This window comes from Peromyscus maniculatus, chromosome 1 (assembly GCF_049852395.1).
Source record: "Peromyscus maniculatus bairdii isolate BWxNUB_F1_BW_parent chromosome 1, HU_Pman_BW_mat_3.1, whole genome shotgun sequence".
Classification (NCBI taxonomy): Eukaryota; Metazoa; Chordata; class Mammalia; order Rodentia; family Cricetidae; genus Peromyscus; species Peromyscus maniculatus.
In genome coordinates this window covers 206,369,645-206,385,876 of record NC_134852.1, presented here as the reverse complement: position 1 = coordinate 206,385,876, position 16,232 = coordinate 206,369,645, and the positions used below count along the sequence as shown (strand labels likewise).

Sequence of the window (16,232 nt, the reverse complement as noted above, 5' to 3'; positions counted from 1 at the left end):
TCTAACTTAGAGCATAAGCGCTCAAGTCAGCGGCAGCTCGGAGCAGCGGGGCTGTGTGCAGCCGAGATAAATTTGGGTCTAAAGGGATGACGTAATGCTAAACCCTAGAGGTGGCTGCCGTCTCCCAGGGCTCCAGTCGCCACGGCTGCCTGCCGGCTGACTTCCCAACCACATGGAAACGAACCAAGCGACCCAGGTGCCCAGGCTGGGGAGAAAGGGAGAGGGCGGGGAGGGGGTAGTGGCAGAGGAGGCAGTGGTTAATCCCAGAGCGCTGAATCTGGAAGTTTGTTGTTTTTAACTCCAGTTTTTCTGGTGAGATCAGAAAACCGGCAAAGGCTCGGACAGCTGCACCTGACTTCCATCCTGACCCCATCTCTTGCTTTAGAAAAGGGTTTTTTACATTATATTAAATAGCCCTTATTACGGCTGCCTATTTCAGTGATTTTAACGGTGTACTAATCTCTCAACTGTTCCTTTTTTTTTTTTTTTCTTTGCATGAACTTGGATCCAAGAAGTCTGCATTGCAGGATTCTGTTAATGTGCACTTCTAAGTAGTTTGCTTACTAAGAACACACCTCAAACCAAACCCTGGTGGGGGGGCCCCATGGGGGGGGTAAGGAATTCAAAAGGGATTGGGTAGATTGATGCCAATTGAATGTTCCTCCAAAATGTTTCATAGTCTGTGTCCTGCAAGTCTATCACTAAACTGACTTCTCAGCCCAAGAGTCCATTTTTTCAGTTCAGAACACCCAGGCTCAGAGAAGTATACCAACATACCAAACGCCACACAGTTGACGTACCCATGAGAAAGAGCTGAAACCTAGGCCTTAAGCTGTATGCTCCCTTCTCATCTCTAGAATTTTCTTTCCTGATTGACTCAAGTTTCAAAGGAAAAGGGATACACACACACTCTGAAGTGGAGTAAGTTTTCAGATCCTTTAGGTCCTAGGGGCCCCAACCTCGGTCCTTTAAATGTCACAATTAAGTAACATTCTTAAAGGGTCTCCCAAATCACTTTTCCTCAGACCCACTCAGGGTCCCTCTCTAGCGATACAGTTCCTACCCCGGGGCCCTGACTATGACACAGCTGCCTTCCTTAGGAATGCCGGGAGTCCTTTGCTCAAGATCTCATCTTTGCTGTTCAATGTGTCATGTGATCTCCTGTCATTTGTTTTTGTAGTCATTTATGCTGGTAGATCTCACCAAGTCAACGATGCCCGAGCACATGACCTGGTCAACCAGGGGATGCTATTTTTTCGGAGCCTTGCTCAAACCTATAATTTATGTTTTATTTAGAATTTTTTGCCTATATTCAAGGACAGGAATAAACTAGAAAAGGCTGAGGTGTGGCTCAGTGACAAGAGCTTGCCCAGCCTTCTCAAGGTCCTGGACTCAATCCCTAACATCACAAAAACAAACAAATAAATAAATTGTAATTCTTGTTTTAAGATAGGGTCTAATGTAGCCCAGGCTAGCCTCAAACTCTTTAAGTAGCCAAGGATGACCTTGAACTCCTTGATCCTCCTGCCTCCACCTCCCCAAGTTCTGTGATTACAGGCATGTGCCATCATACCAGGATAGCTCATTTTTCAGGTTTTGCTAGTGTAAAGATTCTTTTTTTTCCCCTGTTTTTTTTAAACTAACTTCCTATTAATGTGTGTGTGTGTCCACACGCGTGCATATGAGTGCACGCCCATTCAGAGGTCAGAGGAGGACTCTGGGTGTCCTGCCTTGTTGTTCCCTGCCGTGTCCTCTTGAGACAAGGTCGCCGATGGAACCTGGAGCTTGCTGCTCCTCAGCCGAGCTGAATGGCCAACAGAACCAGCAACCCTTCTCTGTCTTCCTGCAGTCACCCAGTGCTGGAGTCACAATCATGCAGACTTTTACCTGAGTGCTGGGGATCACAAGGAACCCTGGCTCTAAGCTTGTGCAGCAGGCCATTACCTACTGACTAGCCCCACCTCGATTAGAAGCAATTTGATTTTAAAGCCTTCAAAAATAATAAATAAATGAAATAAAATAATAAAAAGAGCTGAGTGTCTTGGGACACACTTTTTTTTTTTTTTTTTTTTTTTTTTTTTTTTTTTTTTACAGAGCTGAGGACCGAACCCAGGGCCTTGAGCTTGCTAGGCAAGCACTCTACCACTGAGCTAAATCCCCAACCCCAAGGGACACACTTTTAATACTAGAATTAATTCCAGAAGGCAGAAGCAGACACATCTCTGTGAATTTGAAGCCAGCCTGATCTACATAGCAGTTCCAGGCCAGGGGGAATATGTAATAAGGCCCTGACTCAAACAAGAACAAACTAACTAACTAAACTTAAACCTAAAACTCTGCCAGAGGCCAACCCCACTGCTAAGACTGGGCCTCACGTTCTTGCTATGGCCCTAGGTCTGGCCACTCTCTTTTTTTCCCTTTCAGGAGCCTCGCCAGGAGTGGCCCTTCCCCCGCCCTCTGTTGATATCACCACCCCTTTCCCGATGGCACAGACTGGTGAAGGGCCATAGTAGGGCCATAGCACTAAGTCACACACCTAGCCCCTTCTGCTTCAGGTCTTCAGGCTTAGCCTCAGGTGCAGCATTTACAATTAAAAAAAAAAAAAAAAAAAAAAACGCAGGCTCTTGCTCATCTGAAGATATGGATGATGTCGCCTCACCCCACTTGGAGCTCCAACCTTGATTCTAGAATGTTAGGAGTCTCAACAGAGCCTAGAACAAAATGAATCCATTTACCAACTTGCTACCATGTAACTGTGTCTGAGTCAGTGTTTGCAGCAACTCTTACACAGGAAAGTTCCATTGGGGTTGGCACAGTTTCCATTATTGTCATGACGGGATGCATGGCTGTGTGCAGGCAGACACTGGTGCCAGAGAGGTAGCTGAGAGTTCTACCTCTGCATCCGCAGGCAGCAGGAAGAGACAGTGACACACTGGGCCTGGCTTGAGCATCTGAAACCTCAAAGCCCACCCCCAGTGACACTCCTAAGAGCCTGTGAGGGCACTTCATTCAAACCACCACAAACTGTATGCACACCGGCACTGCTTCTCCAGGCAGCTCTTTCAACTTTCAGCACATCTCTGAGATTCCTGTTTCACAGATGAGGCCCAGAAAGTCATACAGGCGGTGACTAGATCCATTCAGCAAACAGTCCCTAGATATCCACTGTGTGCTATGCAGGGATGAACAAAACGGAGCTTGCTCCCTCTCCTCAGGGTGCCTATAGTCTAGCCACACAGACTGATGAGAAGCAAGTAAAACTGTAAATCATGGTAAGTGGGCTAAGGGTTAAATGATAAAGAACCATGGTAAATGCAGATTCTAACTTGGCAGATGGGATGGAGCCTGGGAAGCTAAGACATGTGGGAGGTAAGACTGCCTGTCCTAGAGATCCCTATACTCGGAACAGCAGGGATGAAAGTTACGGCAAGGAGTTTGGCTTTCATCCTAAGTGAGGTGGGAAGGGCTTCCAGCAAGTGAGTGACATGAACCCGGTCATAGTCAACACCACTCCTGTTTCCAGAGCTCTGCTCAGGACAGGGGAGGCTGGGCCTGTACGGTCTGACAGGAACCACCTGGCCCACACTGTCCAGCAACAACTGGACATCAAGCTCATCTCGGAAATTCACACAGTCGGGTGCTAGGGAAGTTCCCAGGAATCCCCAAGGATGACCCCAGCTTAGACTGCTAGCAGTGGTGGAGAGGGTGCCTGAACTGGCTTACCCCAGTAATCAGATCAGTGAATACCCTAACTGTCATCACAGAGCCTTCATCCGGTAACTGATGAAAGCAGATGCAGAGATCCACAGCCAAGCATCAGGCCGAGCTCCAGGAGTCCAGTCAAAGAGAGAGAAGAGGGATTCTATGGGCAAGGGGCATCAAGATCATGATGGGGAAACCTATAGAGACAACCAAACCAAACTAGTGGGAGTTCATGAACTGTGGACCAATAGCTGTGGAGCCTCCACAGGACTGGACTAGGCCCTCTGCATAAGTGAGACAGTTGTATAGCTTGATCTGCTTAAGGGTTCCCCTGGCAGTAGGATCAAGATCCATCCCTGGTGCATGAGCTGGCTTTTTGGAGCTCATTACCTATGGTGGGACACCTTGCACAGCCTTGAAGCAGGGGGAGGGGCTTGGACTTGCCTCTACTGAATGTACCAGGCTCTGCTGACTCTCCATGGAAGGCCTTACCATGCTGGAGGAGGTAATGGGGAGCAGGATGTGGGGGGAAGTCTGGAGGGAAGAGAGAGGGATCTGTGGTTGGTATGTAAAATGAATAAAAAATTCCTTAATAATAAAAAAGAAATCCACACTGCCTTTCTGCAGAAGCCCTTGGCGCCAAGCACCACCCAGCCCAGTTGCCCTACAAGCTGGGGCGTCCCAGGAAGTCTTGGAGTCTGACAGGGTGTGGATCCACAGCCCTGACAGCCAACCTGTAGCACCACAGGTGCCCTACTGGTTGGGCGGGTTTCTCAGAGGGTGCCAGCAAGGTGGCATAAGCAAGCAAGCAAAACTACCCCAGACCATCAGTCTCCAGGGAATGGCTTCTGTGTCAATGCTGGAAACCCTGGAACTCTCTAGCTGCTTCTCTCCGCTCTAGGATGAGAAAAAAGGAAGTCACTGGAGGGAGATATCTTCCTGGAGCCTTCAACCCATACCACAAACACTCCAGATTCCATTTCTTGCCTCTTGTTAACTTCCAGCTCATAAGGCTCTCCCCAAGCCCCTAAGGAAGAACAGTGGGTTTAAGTCCCAGACCCACTACTGTTAGCATGTGGGCTTGGGAAAGTGAGCCAGCCTTGCTAAGGCTGAAGCTCTGGGCAGCTCTAAAATTGAAGGTAACTACAGACCTGCTGATTGGATGTTTGTGAGGATTTAACACAGCGTGCTTAGCATTGAGCTGGCACATAGTAAATGCCCAGTAAAAGGGGGGCATTTGCACCATTCCAAGAGAGCACTTACTTGTCAGCTCTGTCTTGGAGCCTGGTTATCAGACTCCCAGGAGATAGACTAGAATTGGGTATTGGTTTCTGTCTGGCTAATACTTGAACTGGAATATGCACCTGACCTGGAGAGCTGACACACTTCACTCTCAGAGCACCAAGCACGGAGTTTGGCTCTTGGCCGTCTGAGATATTTCTCTTTGCGTGGCTGGTTAAAAAGGATGAAGGAAAGCTGTACACATGGCACTCAGAATTTAAGGGCCTAACGAGGCAGGGGTGGCCAGGCTGCTGTGGGGGCTGTTCTGTAGCTCTGGCCCCTGCAGAGATAAAAACAAGAACAACCCCAGCTCCTGCTTGCCACGTGTGGCTAGAAGTCACCTAGCCCGGGCCTGCCCTCTACTTTGGTACAATAGCCTGTCTATCGGAACTCGCAAGCCATCTTCAGTCCTGTGGCCTTGTAATGACAATAAATACACAAAGTAAAACATTTCAAATACTAGATAGTCCAAATCTCTCCTTCTTGGTTCAAATTAGAATCTCCTAATCTCATCCTCCCTCAGGACAGTGTGTTTATCTTTCTAATTTTGCTGTGCTTCAATTTCTTAGGAGACACGGGTGCTTCGTGGCCAAGGGCATGTTATCTGGGCTGTGGACTGGGTATTGTGACCTGGTGGAAATCATCCTCCGAGCGCAGGAGGGTCCATTAGATCTGCTGAAGTTAGAAACACAAACACAAAATCATAAAGCTTTTTCAATGTTTGGGGTTCAGCTGTGTGCAGGGGTGGGGCAGCAGGCAGGAAGGAACTCCTCACCCCCACCCCGCCCCATGACAGGGCTTCTCTGTGTAGCCCTGGCTGTCCTGGAACTCGCTTTGTAGAGCAGGCTGGCCTCGAACTCAGAGATTCCATTGCTTCTGCCTCCTGAATGCTGGGATTAAAGGTGTGTGCCACCACATCTGGCTGGGATGCCTTTTGGAACCTTGGGATGAGTTTTTATTCTGTCCATATTGGGGTATAGAGCCAAATACACAAATATCAATTCAGATACTGTACTCATGGTTGGGATTCACTTTGAGACAACTGAATTTCTGAATAGAGATGTAGCTCAGTTGGTGGACTGCCTACCATGAAGCCTGTGTTTAATCCCCAGCACCCATAAAATGGACTTGGTGGTGCAAGCCTATAATCCCCAGCACTGGAAGGTAAAGGCAGGTTAATCAGAAGTTCAAGGTCACAGTGAGTTTCATGGCTAGCCTGGGCTATATGAGACTGTTTTGTAACTAAATTTTATAACCCTGATGTTGAAACAGAGTTCACACTATGTGAAGGTAACAACCGCACTGCTAACCTAGCACCATTCCAAACTTGAGACAAAGACGAGCTCCATAAGTAACACCTTAACACACAAATGGACTAATGCACATAACTGATTTAGGGAGATTGCCGGTATGTAGGGGTGGTTGTCTGTGCTCTACCCCGGAAGCACCACCCCAGGAGGCAGCAGGTAACTGCTAGGTATATCTGCCACCCCACACCCCGTGACCGTGGGTGGACCCCTTAATACCTGGGATGCACACATGCTCGCTCTCTTGGTCACCTCGTGGTCTTGGATGCTGGATGCTGGTGCTGTGGCCCAAGACAGAGTTCTCCAGAGAACCTCGTTGGACCGCACCCCACCCCTCCTGGAGGCTTCGACCAACTCCCTTATGCATATTGTGAGTTAACCCAGAATAAATCCCTTTTGACTATCAGAAGGACTCTGTGGAATTGCCACATTAAGTCCACAATGTAACTCAGTGTCTTATCCCAAAAGTCTTTAAACGGTGGTGACACATGCCTTTAATCCCAGCACTCTGAACGCAGAGACAGGCAGATTTCTGTGAGTTTGAGGCTAACCTGTTTACAAGGAAATCACAAATAAAATAAAAGCCTCGAAGAGAAATTTCTCTGACCTAAAATATGTTTATATGTCTCCTGCTGACTTGTTACTTAAAGAGTCACCTGAACTTTCAAAAAGTTTCACAAATGAGGGGCCCAGCACAACATCCTGCCAAGTTGAGGAAGCAAAGACCGAGCCTCTAGCTCAGGACCACAGAGGCAGGTGCCCACTGGTCTGGGCCGCTTCTCTCTTCTCTCTCCCCTACTTCTTTCTTTCTCTTCCCCCACTCTGCGTCTGGAACCACACCCCACCCTGATCCCCTCCGGAAGACTTGAATTTTCCTCCTTCGGTTAAGGCTTAGACTGGCCACCACTGTCTTCTCCTTCCCCACCAGCCCTCATCCATGAGAAAATAGTTTTCTTAGGGCAGCAAAGTCAAATTAGCTTCATTTTGAAAGAGGACTGAGAATGTTGCAATGACCTTTGCAATAACCAGACACACCCTGGGCCCAGTAAGCCAGGCTTGAGAAGTGCTGGGTTTACAAGCGCCTGACCTGTAAAACAAAAGCTGTTTGGGGCTCTATCTATGACCCATTCTCCTATCACACAGACAAGAGCACGGCACAGAAAGGCCTTGTTCTGCCTCTGCTGTGTCACTGTGGACAAGCCACGTCCCTCTCTGGACCTCCGCCTCCTTGCTGTGAGCGCCCTGTGGCTGCTGGGGCTCCCTGTGGCCGAGATGCTGCTTTCCCACCTGCCTCCTTTAAACAGAAAACCGAAAATGGAGGGGAAGAGCGGACGGGATTCCTGCCCCCTGGGAACCACTCGCTGGTTCCTGTTCGGCAGAATGTCTCTCTTACTCAGCTGGTGCCTTTTTTGCTTCTTTTTTTTCCTTCTCTCCCTTAAAGAAAAAGAAACCGAAAAGCCACAAAACCACAACTCACCCCCCCCCCAAAAAAAAACGGGTCACTTGGGAGCCAGGGCGTGTGGGGTTAGGTGTGTCGGGCCTGACGTGCTGGTGGGGTCTAAGTGAAGACCAAGCCAGGGCAAGCATGTGTTTCTCCTCCAGAAATGCAGTTTAAATCAATATTTATCCAACTGTATTTATAGAAAGTCGTGGTGGCAGGAATAGGAAGGGGGCGGGGAGTCGGGGGAACTCTAAAACAACAACAAAAAAGCCGCAGCGATGGACGCAAATCTTAATCTTTGTGGCCAATTTGCTTCTTTAGGGCCTAGCTTTTTTTTTTCTCCTTCTTTCTTTCTTTTTTTCTTTCTTTTTTTTTTTTTTGGCAAAAGACTTAGCATTTGATGAACCTGCTGTTGGCCTCAGTACCATAGCAACAGCCCCAAGTCCTCTAACATGCCCAGAGGACAGACTTGGGAAAGGCAGCGGGAGCGGGAGTTGTTTCCTAGGAGCCCTGAATTTAAGGCCAGGATAGCTGAATAACTAGGAATTGAAGAAAACCCTCTCTGATTGGCTACTCCGTCTTGAGTCTCACTTTTCTAAACAAGGCGTGTCCAGGAAGACTTTGGAAAACCAACAGGGTGTTCCAGATACCAGCCCCACTTCGTGTTGCTGGGCGACCTTAGTCAAGTCATTTTACCTGTCTGGACTTCATTCCTCGGCTGTAAAACGAGTCCACGTGTATGTGGTGAAGATCTATGGGCTGTGGAGCTGGCAAACGCAGCTCATGACCTTTGGGGAAGTTACCCGGCATCCCCACTCCTCAGTCCCTCAACCCCCACTGCAAACTAGAGGTAATAAAACTGCACGTGCTGTGGGGTGGCTGTGGACTGGGAAAGATAAGACCCGGCTAGTCTCATGCTAACCATTTTCAGTATTCAATAACTGGTCGTCGGGACTGCTATCATGCAGTGTGATCAGCCGCCACAGCTGCTCTGTGCTGGCACCTCTATTTCCCTGTTTCACCTCTAGACTTTGGCTCAGCCATTTCCAAAGGAAGACCCCCATATCTGGGAGTGCCAGTGAAAGAATGTTTGAGTTAAAGACAGAAGATGTTTGAGCAATTGCCTTGGTAGCTGATGGACCCTCCTCCCCAAGCCTCCACGGCAGCGACAGCTCAATTCAGCTTTAACTTCCTTCAGTCCTGTCTTCATGGCCTGGGTCCCCTATAGGGGATCCAGCACCAGGAAGCTCTGGAGTTCTGAAAGCCATAATGATATTCTCAACAGTCTACCTCTGGCATCTACCACATTTTAAACCCCCATCAAATCCAAGAAGACAGTCTAAAACATGGAGGAAATGGGGGCTCAGTTTAGCAAATATCTTTACACAACTCTTCTGAAAATGAACCCCCTACCTCTCCACCCCATTGTGAATCAACCAACAGTGTTTGCAGGGGAAAAAGCAATCATAGAGTAGACACTCAATGCTTATTATGGAATCAATAGATTCATCCAAAGATGCCTCCTCAGCAGAAATATGACCTGTTTGAACATTAACACCCTCCATTTTAGCACAAGTTATTCTAGTCCCCTACTTTCTAAGCAAGAACTTACTCATTCTTCAGATCACAGCTGTTGACAGAATGTAGATTCAGTCATCCAGGCCTGACCCATCATCTCCTGGCAGGCCCTGGACTTATTGCCCCCAAACAATCAGAACTCAGAATTCCCAGGTTTGGTCATGCCTCTGACCTCCAAATCGGATCACATGCCATAGCCAAGGAATGGCAAACACAACCCATCAAGAAATCTCTGGCAAGTGCCTACTGTACGGATGACACATATGGGAATATTACGGTCAGCCTGATCCTGTGAGACCCTAACAAATGGGAGACAGCTCAGGGAGTAAAGCATTTGCCACTCAAGCGTGAGGACCTGAGTTTGGATCCCCAGCACCCATGTACAAGCCAGGTGGGGGGTCGCTCATCGGTGACCCTAGTGCTGGGGGCAGACAGGCAAATCCCAGGAGTTCACTGGACAGCCATTCTAGTGAACTAGTGAACAACTCGGTGAGCTCCAGGTTCATAAAGGGACCGTCTCAAAAAAAAGATATATATATATACCACTGGCCTCTCCAGAGCACACACAGCGGGGTGGCGACCGGCGACGCACAAGGCAGAGCCAGGTGGATCTCTGTGAGTTCGAGGCCAGCCTGGTCTACAGAGTGAGATCTAGGACAGGCACCAAAACTACACAGAGAAACCCTGTCTCAAAAACAAACAAACAAACAAAAAACCCCAAAACAACAACAAAAAGAAGCACACACACATTCAATACCCAACTGAATGTATGTACTACACTCATCTACATACAAGATGTTATTTTCCCTGCAAAGATACAGCTAACACATAGGAAACAAATAGAAGACTGTCAAGTTCAGGTAAGTTATTAAAAAAAAAAGTGTGGTGTGTGTGTGTGTGTGTGTGTGTGTGAGACTCAAGTGCATGTAGGCTCCCAAGGAGGCCAAAAGAGGGTGCTGTATCCCCAGAACTGGAGTCAAGGCAGTTGTCAGCCTCTGGATGTGTGTGCTAGAAACAGAACTCAGATCCTCTGCATGAGCAACAAGCCCTTAACTGCTGAGCCATCTCTCCAGCCCCATAAGTTACTAGTTATTGAGCATGTACTGTATTTCAGATGCTTGAAATGCTCAAAACTGGTGATTCAGTCATTCTGCGATGATGTAAGGGATTTGGTATCATTATGTTCACATGCCCTACTTACAAAATGCAGCCTCAGAGAGTCTAAGTAACTTGTGTCCAAACAACAGAGTAGGAATTTGGACCTCTGCTCCTTCGGACTGCAAAGCATTTCAGACTCTCAACTAAGCTGACTCAAGAATTAACACCCATCTAGCTGAAACAGCCCATAGGCCTCAAGGAGGAGGTAGGCATTAGCCTAGTCATGAAGGAAGGGTAGGACACAGAAACCCTGGGGAGTAGGAGAGTGAGGGTGTCCTGACTGAGTCAAGCACAAGGGCAGGACTGTGAAGCCTGTTTGCTGGTGGACCTGCTGGACAGGAGTTGAGGTTTCATGGCCAAGCAGAGGAGATTAAGTCAGGAAGACAGGGTGGGGCCAAAGAACACCTCACAGCAGCAACTTCCAGCTGAAGCTTTCTATACCAACAGGAGGAAGGTGCTTCAGGGCCTGTCCATGCCCCTAGGAACACACCCTACCTCCAACCCAGGCAGTCCACTCCCTGAGAGTAAACTGCGGCTTCTGTTGTTATCTGGTCACACGTGCCTGGCTGAGGCAGCCTCCAAAGCACCTGCCCCAAACACTGGAGCTGTCTTTCTCCTCTGGGCCTTAGCTAACACCTTAACTTTTTCTGGCTTACAGGTGTTTTATTTGTTTTTAGGATTTATATGTGTATGTATGTGTGCATCTGTGGAAGTGCCCTTGGAGGCCAGAAGTGTTGGTTCTCCTTGGAACTGGAGTTACAGCTGGCTGTGAGATGCTCACATAGGTACTGAGAACACAACTCAGGTCCTCTGCAAGAGCAATACACACTCAACTGCTGACCCCTCTCTCCAACCCCCAACTTCCAGTTTTTATTCAGGTAACAATTATTTTGTAAGTTTTTGGCTTTGCCACAGTAGAGATATACCTTTTTCTAAGTAGTACTCTGTAACTGTTACCCTTCCACTGGATTCCACAGGTGTACAAGGGATGACGCCGCAGGCTGTTTCTGGGTCTGTCATAACAGGGTCACTGCCTACGTGATAAATATTTCTAGAAGCTTTTGAGATTCATAGATTCACACCAGGTGACATTTCAGAAGACTGTACCTGCATTTCCTAGGGAACCCTTCCCTTGCACATAGTGCATGGTCAACACTGAGTAACTATTTGAACTCCTCCCCCAAGAAAATCACCCCATCTAATGGAAATAATTCATCATTGCGGCCAAAACTTGGTGAACACTCCCAGTACGGAAACCTCAAAGAGGCAATAAAAAGTAGTTCTGGCTAGAGTGGAAAATAAGCTAAGTGAGTACTTTGCAAACACTGAAAACCAGACGTGTGAACGCGTGATCAGACACTATCGGCGCATCTCGGGAAGGGCTCAGGGAACCCGAAATGGAGTCGAAAGGGCCGGCTTGTCTCCAAGAAGAGAGTCCCTTTAAGAAAAGACTGGACCAGCTGGCTGCACTACAGCGCCTAGTGATTTCCTGGCTCACGTCCTGACCCCGCCCCCCAGCCTCCGGCCTCAGCAACGCGTGACGTCAGAAGAGGCGGATGCTGCCGATTGGCTGGACGATGCAGCTAGGTCAAGTCCAGTCGGAGGAAAGAAGTTTGTCTCCATGTGGAAACCATGTGTCTAGTGCTGGGAGGGGGAGGAGGAGGAGGCGGAGAAACTGAGATCAAGTGATTACAGGGGAACTCGCTGAAATGAAGGCGGGGAGGTTGTGCACCTGAACCCGCCAGCCATGCCCTTTGCAGTAGTGACCTAAAAAAAAAGACTCAGATAACAAACAAAACCTGGGCACCCACCCCCATCATAATAACTACAAAGCATAGGTGGGGAGGGTCTTTACTTCTTCCAAAAAGCCAGGGGCCAGGGAAATGCTGGAATCCTATCAGAACGCCCAGATTCCCCTCCCACCCCCACCCCCTCAACAACTGAATGATGTAAGCGTTTCGGAAAGCAGAGCTCTGGAGCAAAACAAGCCCCGCGCGCGCGGAGCGACCCGCAGTGCCCGAGCCCGGCGCACGCACGACCCGCCCCCCGACTCGCGTTATTGCTGTGCACACGCGGACCGCCGTGACGCGCGGGCATTGTGTGCAGCGAGCAGAAAACAACGGCGAGCGCCGGCTGCGCGAAGAAGCGCCCCCAATAAAGCGAGACAGATGTAGGGCTGGCTCGGTGTTTGCCGTACTGGGGAGGGGGGGTACCCTGACTGCGAGGGGGAGGAGGAGAGTGGAGCGGATAAAGTGGGCAGAGTGGGCTGCTTCTGTTAGAATAATCTGGGGGGTCCGACGGGTGGTCTCCTCGAGTTTGCGGGAGGGTCACCCCCGCCTACGTGAGCTGTCGCGGAGGGAGCGAGGGCCTGGAGCTGAGTCCCTGCAGCCGAGCCAGGCACGGCGCAGCGCCCCACGCTCTCGGGGAAATCTGGGGGCTGTTGGCATCACGTCATTTCGAGCCAAACAGCAGCGGCGAAAAGACGCGAGAGTGCTAAAAATACTCCCGCGGGGAGCCGGTCGGAGGAGGGGGGATGCGGGCCGAGGGGCTGATTACGCACATGAAGTTGACTTTGACTGGGGTGCAGAGGCTCTGGAGCCCCTCTCCAGGGCCGGTGGGCTTGTTGAGCGGACACCCCGGGAGAGGGCCCGGGAGGAAGCCCCTCAACTGTGCCGGCCTCTGGAGCCCTGGCTCAGCCACCACGGGCCCGCCCCGCGCGGGGCAGCCCAGTCGGGCGCGCCCGGCTCTCTGCTTACGTGACTGGTGGCCACGCCGGAGCCCCGACACGGGGTAAACAAGGAGGTGGAGGCGGCCAGGGTGCGCGCGGCGGGGGGGGGGGGGGGGGAGGTAGGTCTCCGATTGTCTGCGGGTATGAAGTGGGGGGCGGCACAAGACGCTGGGGGATCTCCGACCACCTCCTAATATATCTCATTGCACGGGGTGGGGGGGGGGACGGACGAGGTTCGCTGAGTATTGCCAAGGTGCCCTCTTTGGGTGCACCCCCCGAGTCAGAGTCGGCGCCACGGGACAGACTCCAGAGACAGGGGATCCGGGAGGGGGACGACTAAAGAAATCGTGCCCCTCCCCCTGCAACAAAAGCAAACGCACCAAACAAAACCACCTCTTCACCCAGCTCCCCACTAGCCTGGGCTTTTCAGAAACTATTCTCCAGACGAAAGCACCCCCCTATACACACCCCAATGAATAATCGCTCAGCTACTCGGCCACACAGCCTGACTGCGATGTGCCTCTCGCAATCCAGGCAGGCACTCGGAGCAAAGAGGCGACAAGAGAAAGAAAAGATCGCACCATCGACCTCCCGACACAGATCCTTGTTTTGATCTTACCAAGTCCCCACAATTGCGCTGCCAACACTCGGTTACTTTAACCCTAAAGGCCCGGGTGTATTTGGTGAAGGTGTTTTTGTGTTTTGATGGTTGTGGTGGTGGTGGTGGGGTCTTGCAAGATCTGACACGTTGCAATCAGCTCCTTTTCATTGATCTTCCTACTTTCTTCTGGCAGATTACACATCTCGGTTTTCTCCTCTCTGTGAGTCTTTACCCCCTCGGCCCGTATAAAAGCTTCCTTCTCACAGCTATTATTCTGAGGACGGTGCTGGAGACGCAGCACACGCGTGCCCCCCTTAGGGTGCTAAGTCGAATGCCTGGCGAGAGCTGGGGGCCCCGACTGGCAGGAACAAAAAATGAAACAAATACAGAAAGGAAGCCCAGGCCGGGGTGGGGTTCCTAGCATCGGTCGCCACGGGGGGGGGGGGGCAGACGGTACCCAGTAAGGCGTTTGCCTTGCTCACCCTGTGCGTCTCTCAGAAAATAAAGAAAACGCACACAACAGCCCACACCTTCTTCCCCAACTATTGTTTCTGTGGAATCCTAAAGTTTGCTTTTAGCCACATCCCCCTCGCCAAGTCCCCCACACCCAGCGCGCTCTGGACCACAGGTCCAGGGAGAGCTGCTGGCGCTGCCTGGTTCCACCGGCCTGTTTCTTTGAGGGGACCAGAGGCCGTGGCATCCCAGGGCCAAGGAGGAATAGGGGAACTATGGAGTAGACACGATGGCCTGAGCCTAGTCCTGCTGCGGGAAGGGAGGAGAAACGAAGTAGGCAGGAGGAAGAGCCGGAGCCAGGGCCCACGGCGTGGAGAGCTGTTTCGCGGCGGCGGTGGTGGTGGTTGTTATTGTTGTAATGTGTATCTGTTTTCTTTCTGGAAGCCCTGAGCTCTGCTTACCGTTTCCAACTTTCAGCTTCTAATCCCCACCCAACCCTGGAAACGAGCGACAAGAAAACAACACTTGTCTGCCCGAGAAGGCTCCGGAAAGAAAAAGGGGAAAAAAAGGAAGAAAGGCGACCTCGGAGGGACGAGCTCGCAGCCTCGCAGCTCAGTTGTCAGCAAACAACAACACTCCCCCACTCCTCGGCCAGGCCGTCCTCCGGGCCTGCTCGAGACGGACAGACCAAGGCACCGACAGGCTCCCTCTCCCCCTCGCTGTCTTTGTTACATCTTTAGCAGCTTTGTGCGTGCGTGCGTGTCCTTTCTCCGGTGTCATCGGCTTTATTGCTGAGGGTTCATGTGTGCGTGTGTATGTGTGTGTGTGTGTGTGTGTGTGTGTGTGTGTGTGTGTGTGTGTGCGTGTGCGCGCGCGCGTGCGTGTGTGTTGGGGGGGACGAGCTGAGCAGGCGACAGGGGTCGCCCAAGGGGGCGAAAGAAAGAGCTGGGCGCCGGCGAGCAGCCGGGCCCCCAAACTTACTTTTGTTTTCTTTCTCGATCTGCTCCAGGTAGCTGGCTGCCTCGAGCAGAATCTGCACGTTCTGCAGAAAAGTGTTGATGTGCTTCTCCATCGAGTTCTCGCTGGTGTTGAAAATGTCCGAGAAGGGGCACCGGGGCTTGGCCCCCGCCGGCTCCTCGGGCTGCGCCGGGGCTTGGGGCGCGGCCGCGGCCGGGGGCATGGCCGGGGGCGCGACGGGGACCAGCCCCGAGCCCTCGCAGCGCGCCTCCTTGCGCGGCCGCCCGCGTTTGCCCATGGAGGCACGGGGGTCCAGCGAGCTGGTCCTGGTCCGGGGCTGCTCGGCCGGCCGAGCTGCGGGCCCCCTGGGAGACCCGGCCTGCTGGAGCCGAGGAAGCGCCCGGGCAAGGAGCGGGCCTGACTTCCCGAGCCTCGCTGCGTGCAGTTGTGAGTGTGAGTGTGTGTGTCGCTCTCGCTGTGTGGGTCTGTGTGTATGGGAGATTGAATGAACCTACAGGACAGACGGAGGCGCTGTGGCGCCTGGGTCCTAGTGCGAGTCTGTCGCCATCTGACCGGTCAAAATAAATGGTGGAGACTAGGGAGGCAGGGCCCGCCCCTTGCCGATCCCAGCACCCTTCCCGTTCTCTCCCCAAATCCCAGCTGCGTAGAGAGCGCTGCACTTTAAACAGGAATGGAAAAAAAAATACTCCGGGTGTCTCTGGGTGCATCTGCACAAAAATGATTTTCTTCACAGTAAAATAATTCAGCACAATGCCTGGCACATAGTAGGTCCCCAATAAGCGACAGCTGCTAGGGTTTTTTAAAAATTATTATTTTTAGATAAAAACCCAATTCTCAGTAGGTTGAGAAAGGAAGATCGCTAGTTCAAAGCTAGCCTGAGCTAAATATTAAGACTTTTTTTCAAAATCAAATAATAAAAGTCCAATTCTGACGGGGAGAATCGAAACAGCACATGTAACTAGAAACTCCCAACACAAACGTTTGACACATGAACGCGCACGCGCG

The 16,232-nt window shown here is 51.0% G+C and overlaps 1 protein-coding gene across 1 annotated transcript in view; it reads right to left on the bottom strand.

Annotated features, from left to right (window-relative positions):
- Positions 1–15,637, bottom strand: part of Mxi1 (MAX interactor 1, dimerization protein) — a 75,426-nt gene extending 59,789 nt beyond the window's left edge. The window contains exon 1 of the mRNA XM_006992310.4: positions 15,231–15,637. Coding sequence (XP_006992372.1) covers positions 15,231–15,504 — 274 coding nt within the window. The 5' untranslated portion in view covers positions 15,505–15,637. The remainder of the gene's footprint in view (positions 1–15,230) is intronic.
- Positions 15,638–16,232: the final 595 nt, after the last annotated feature.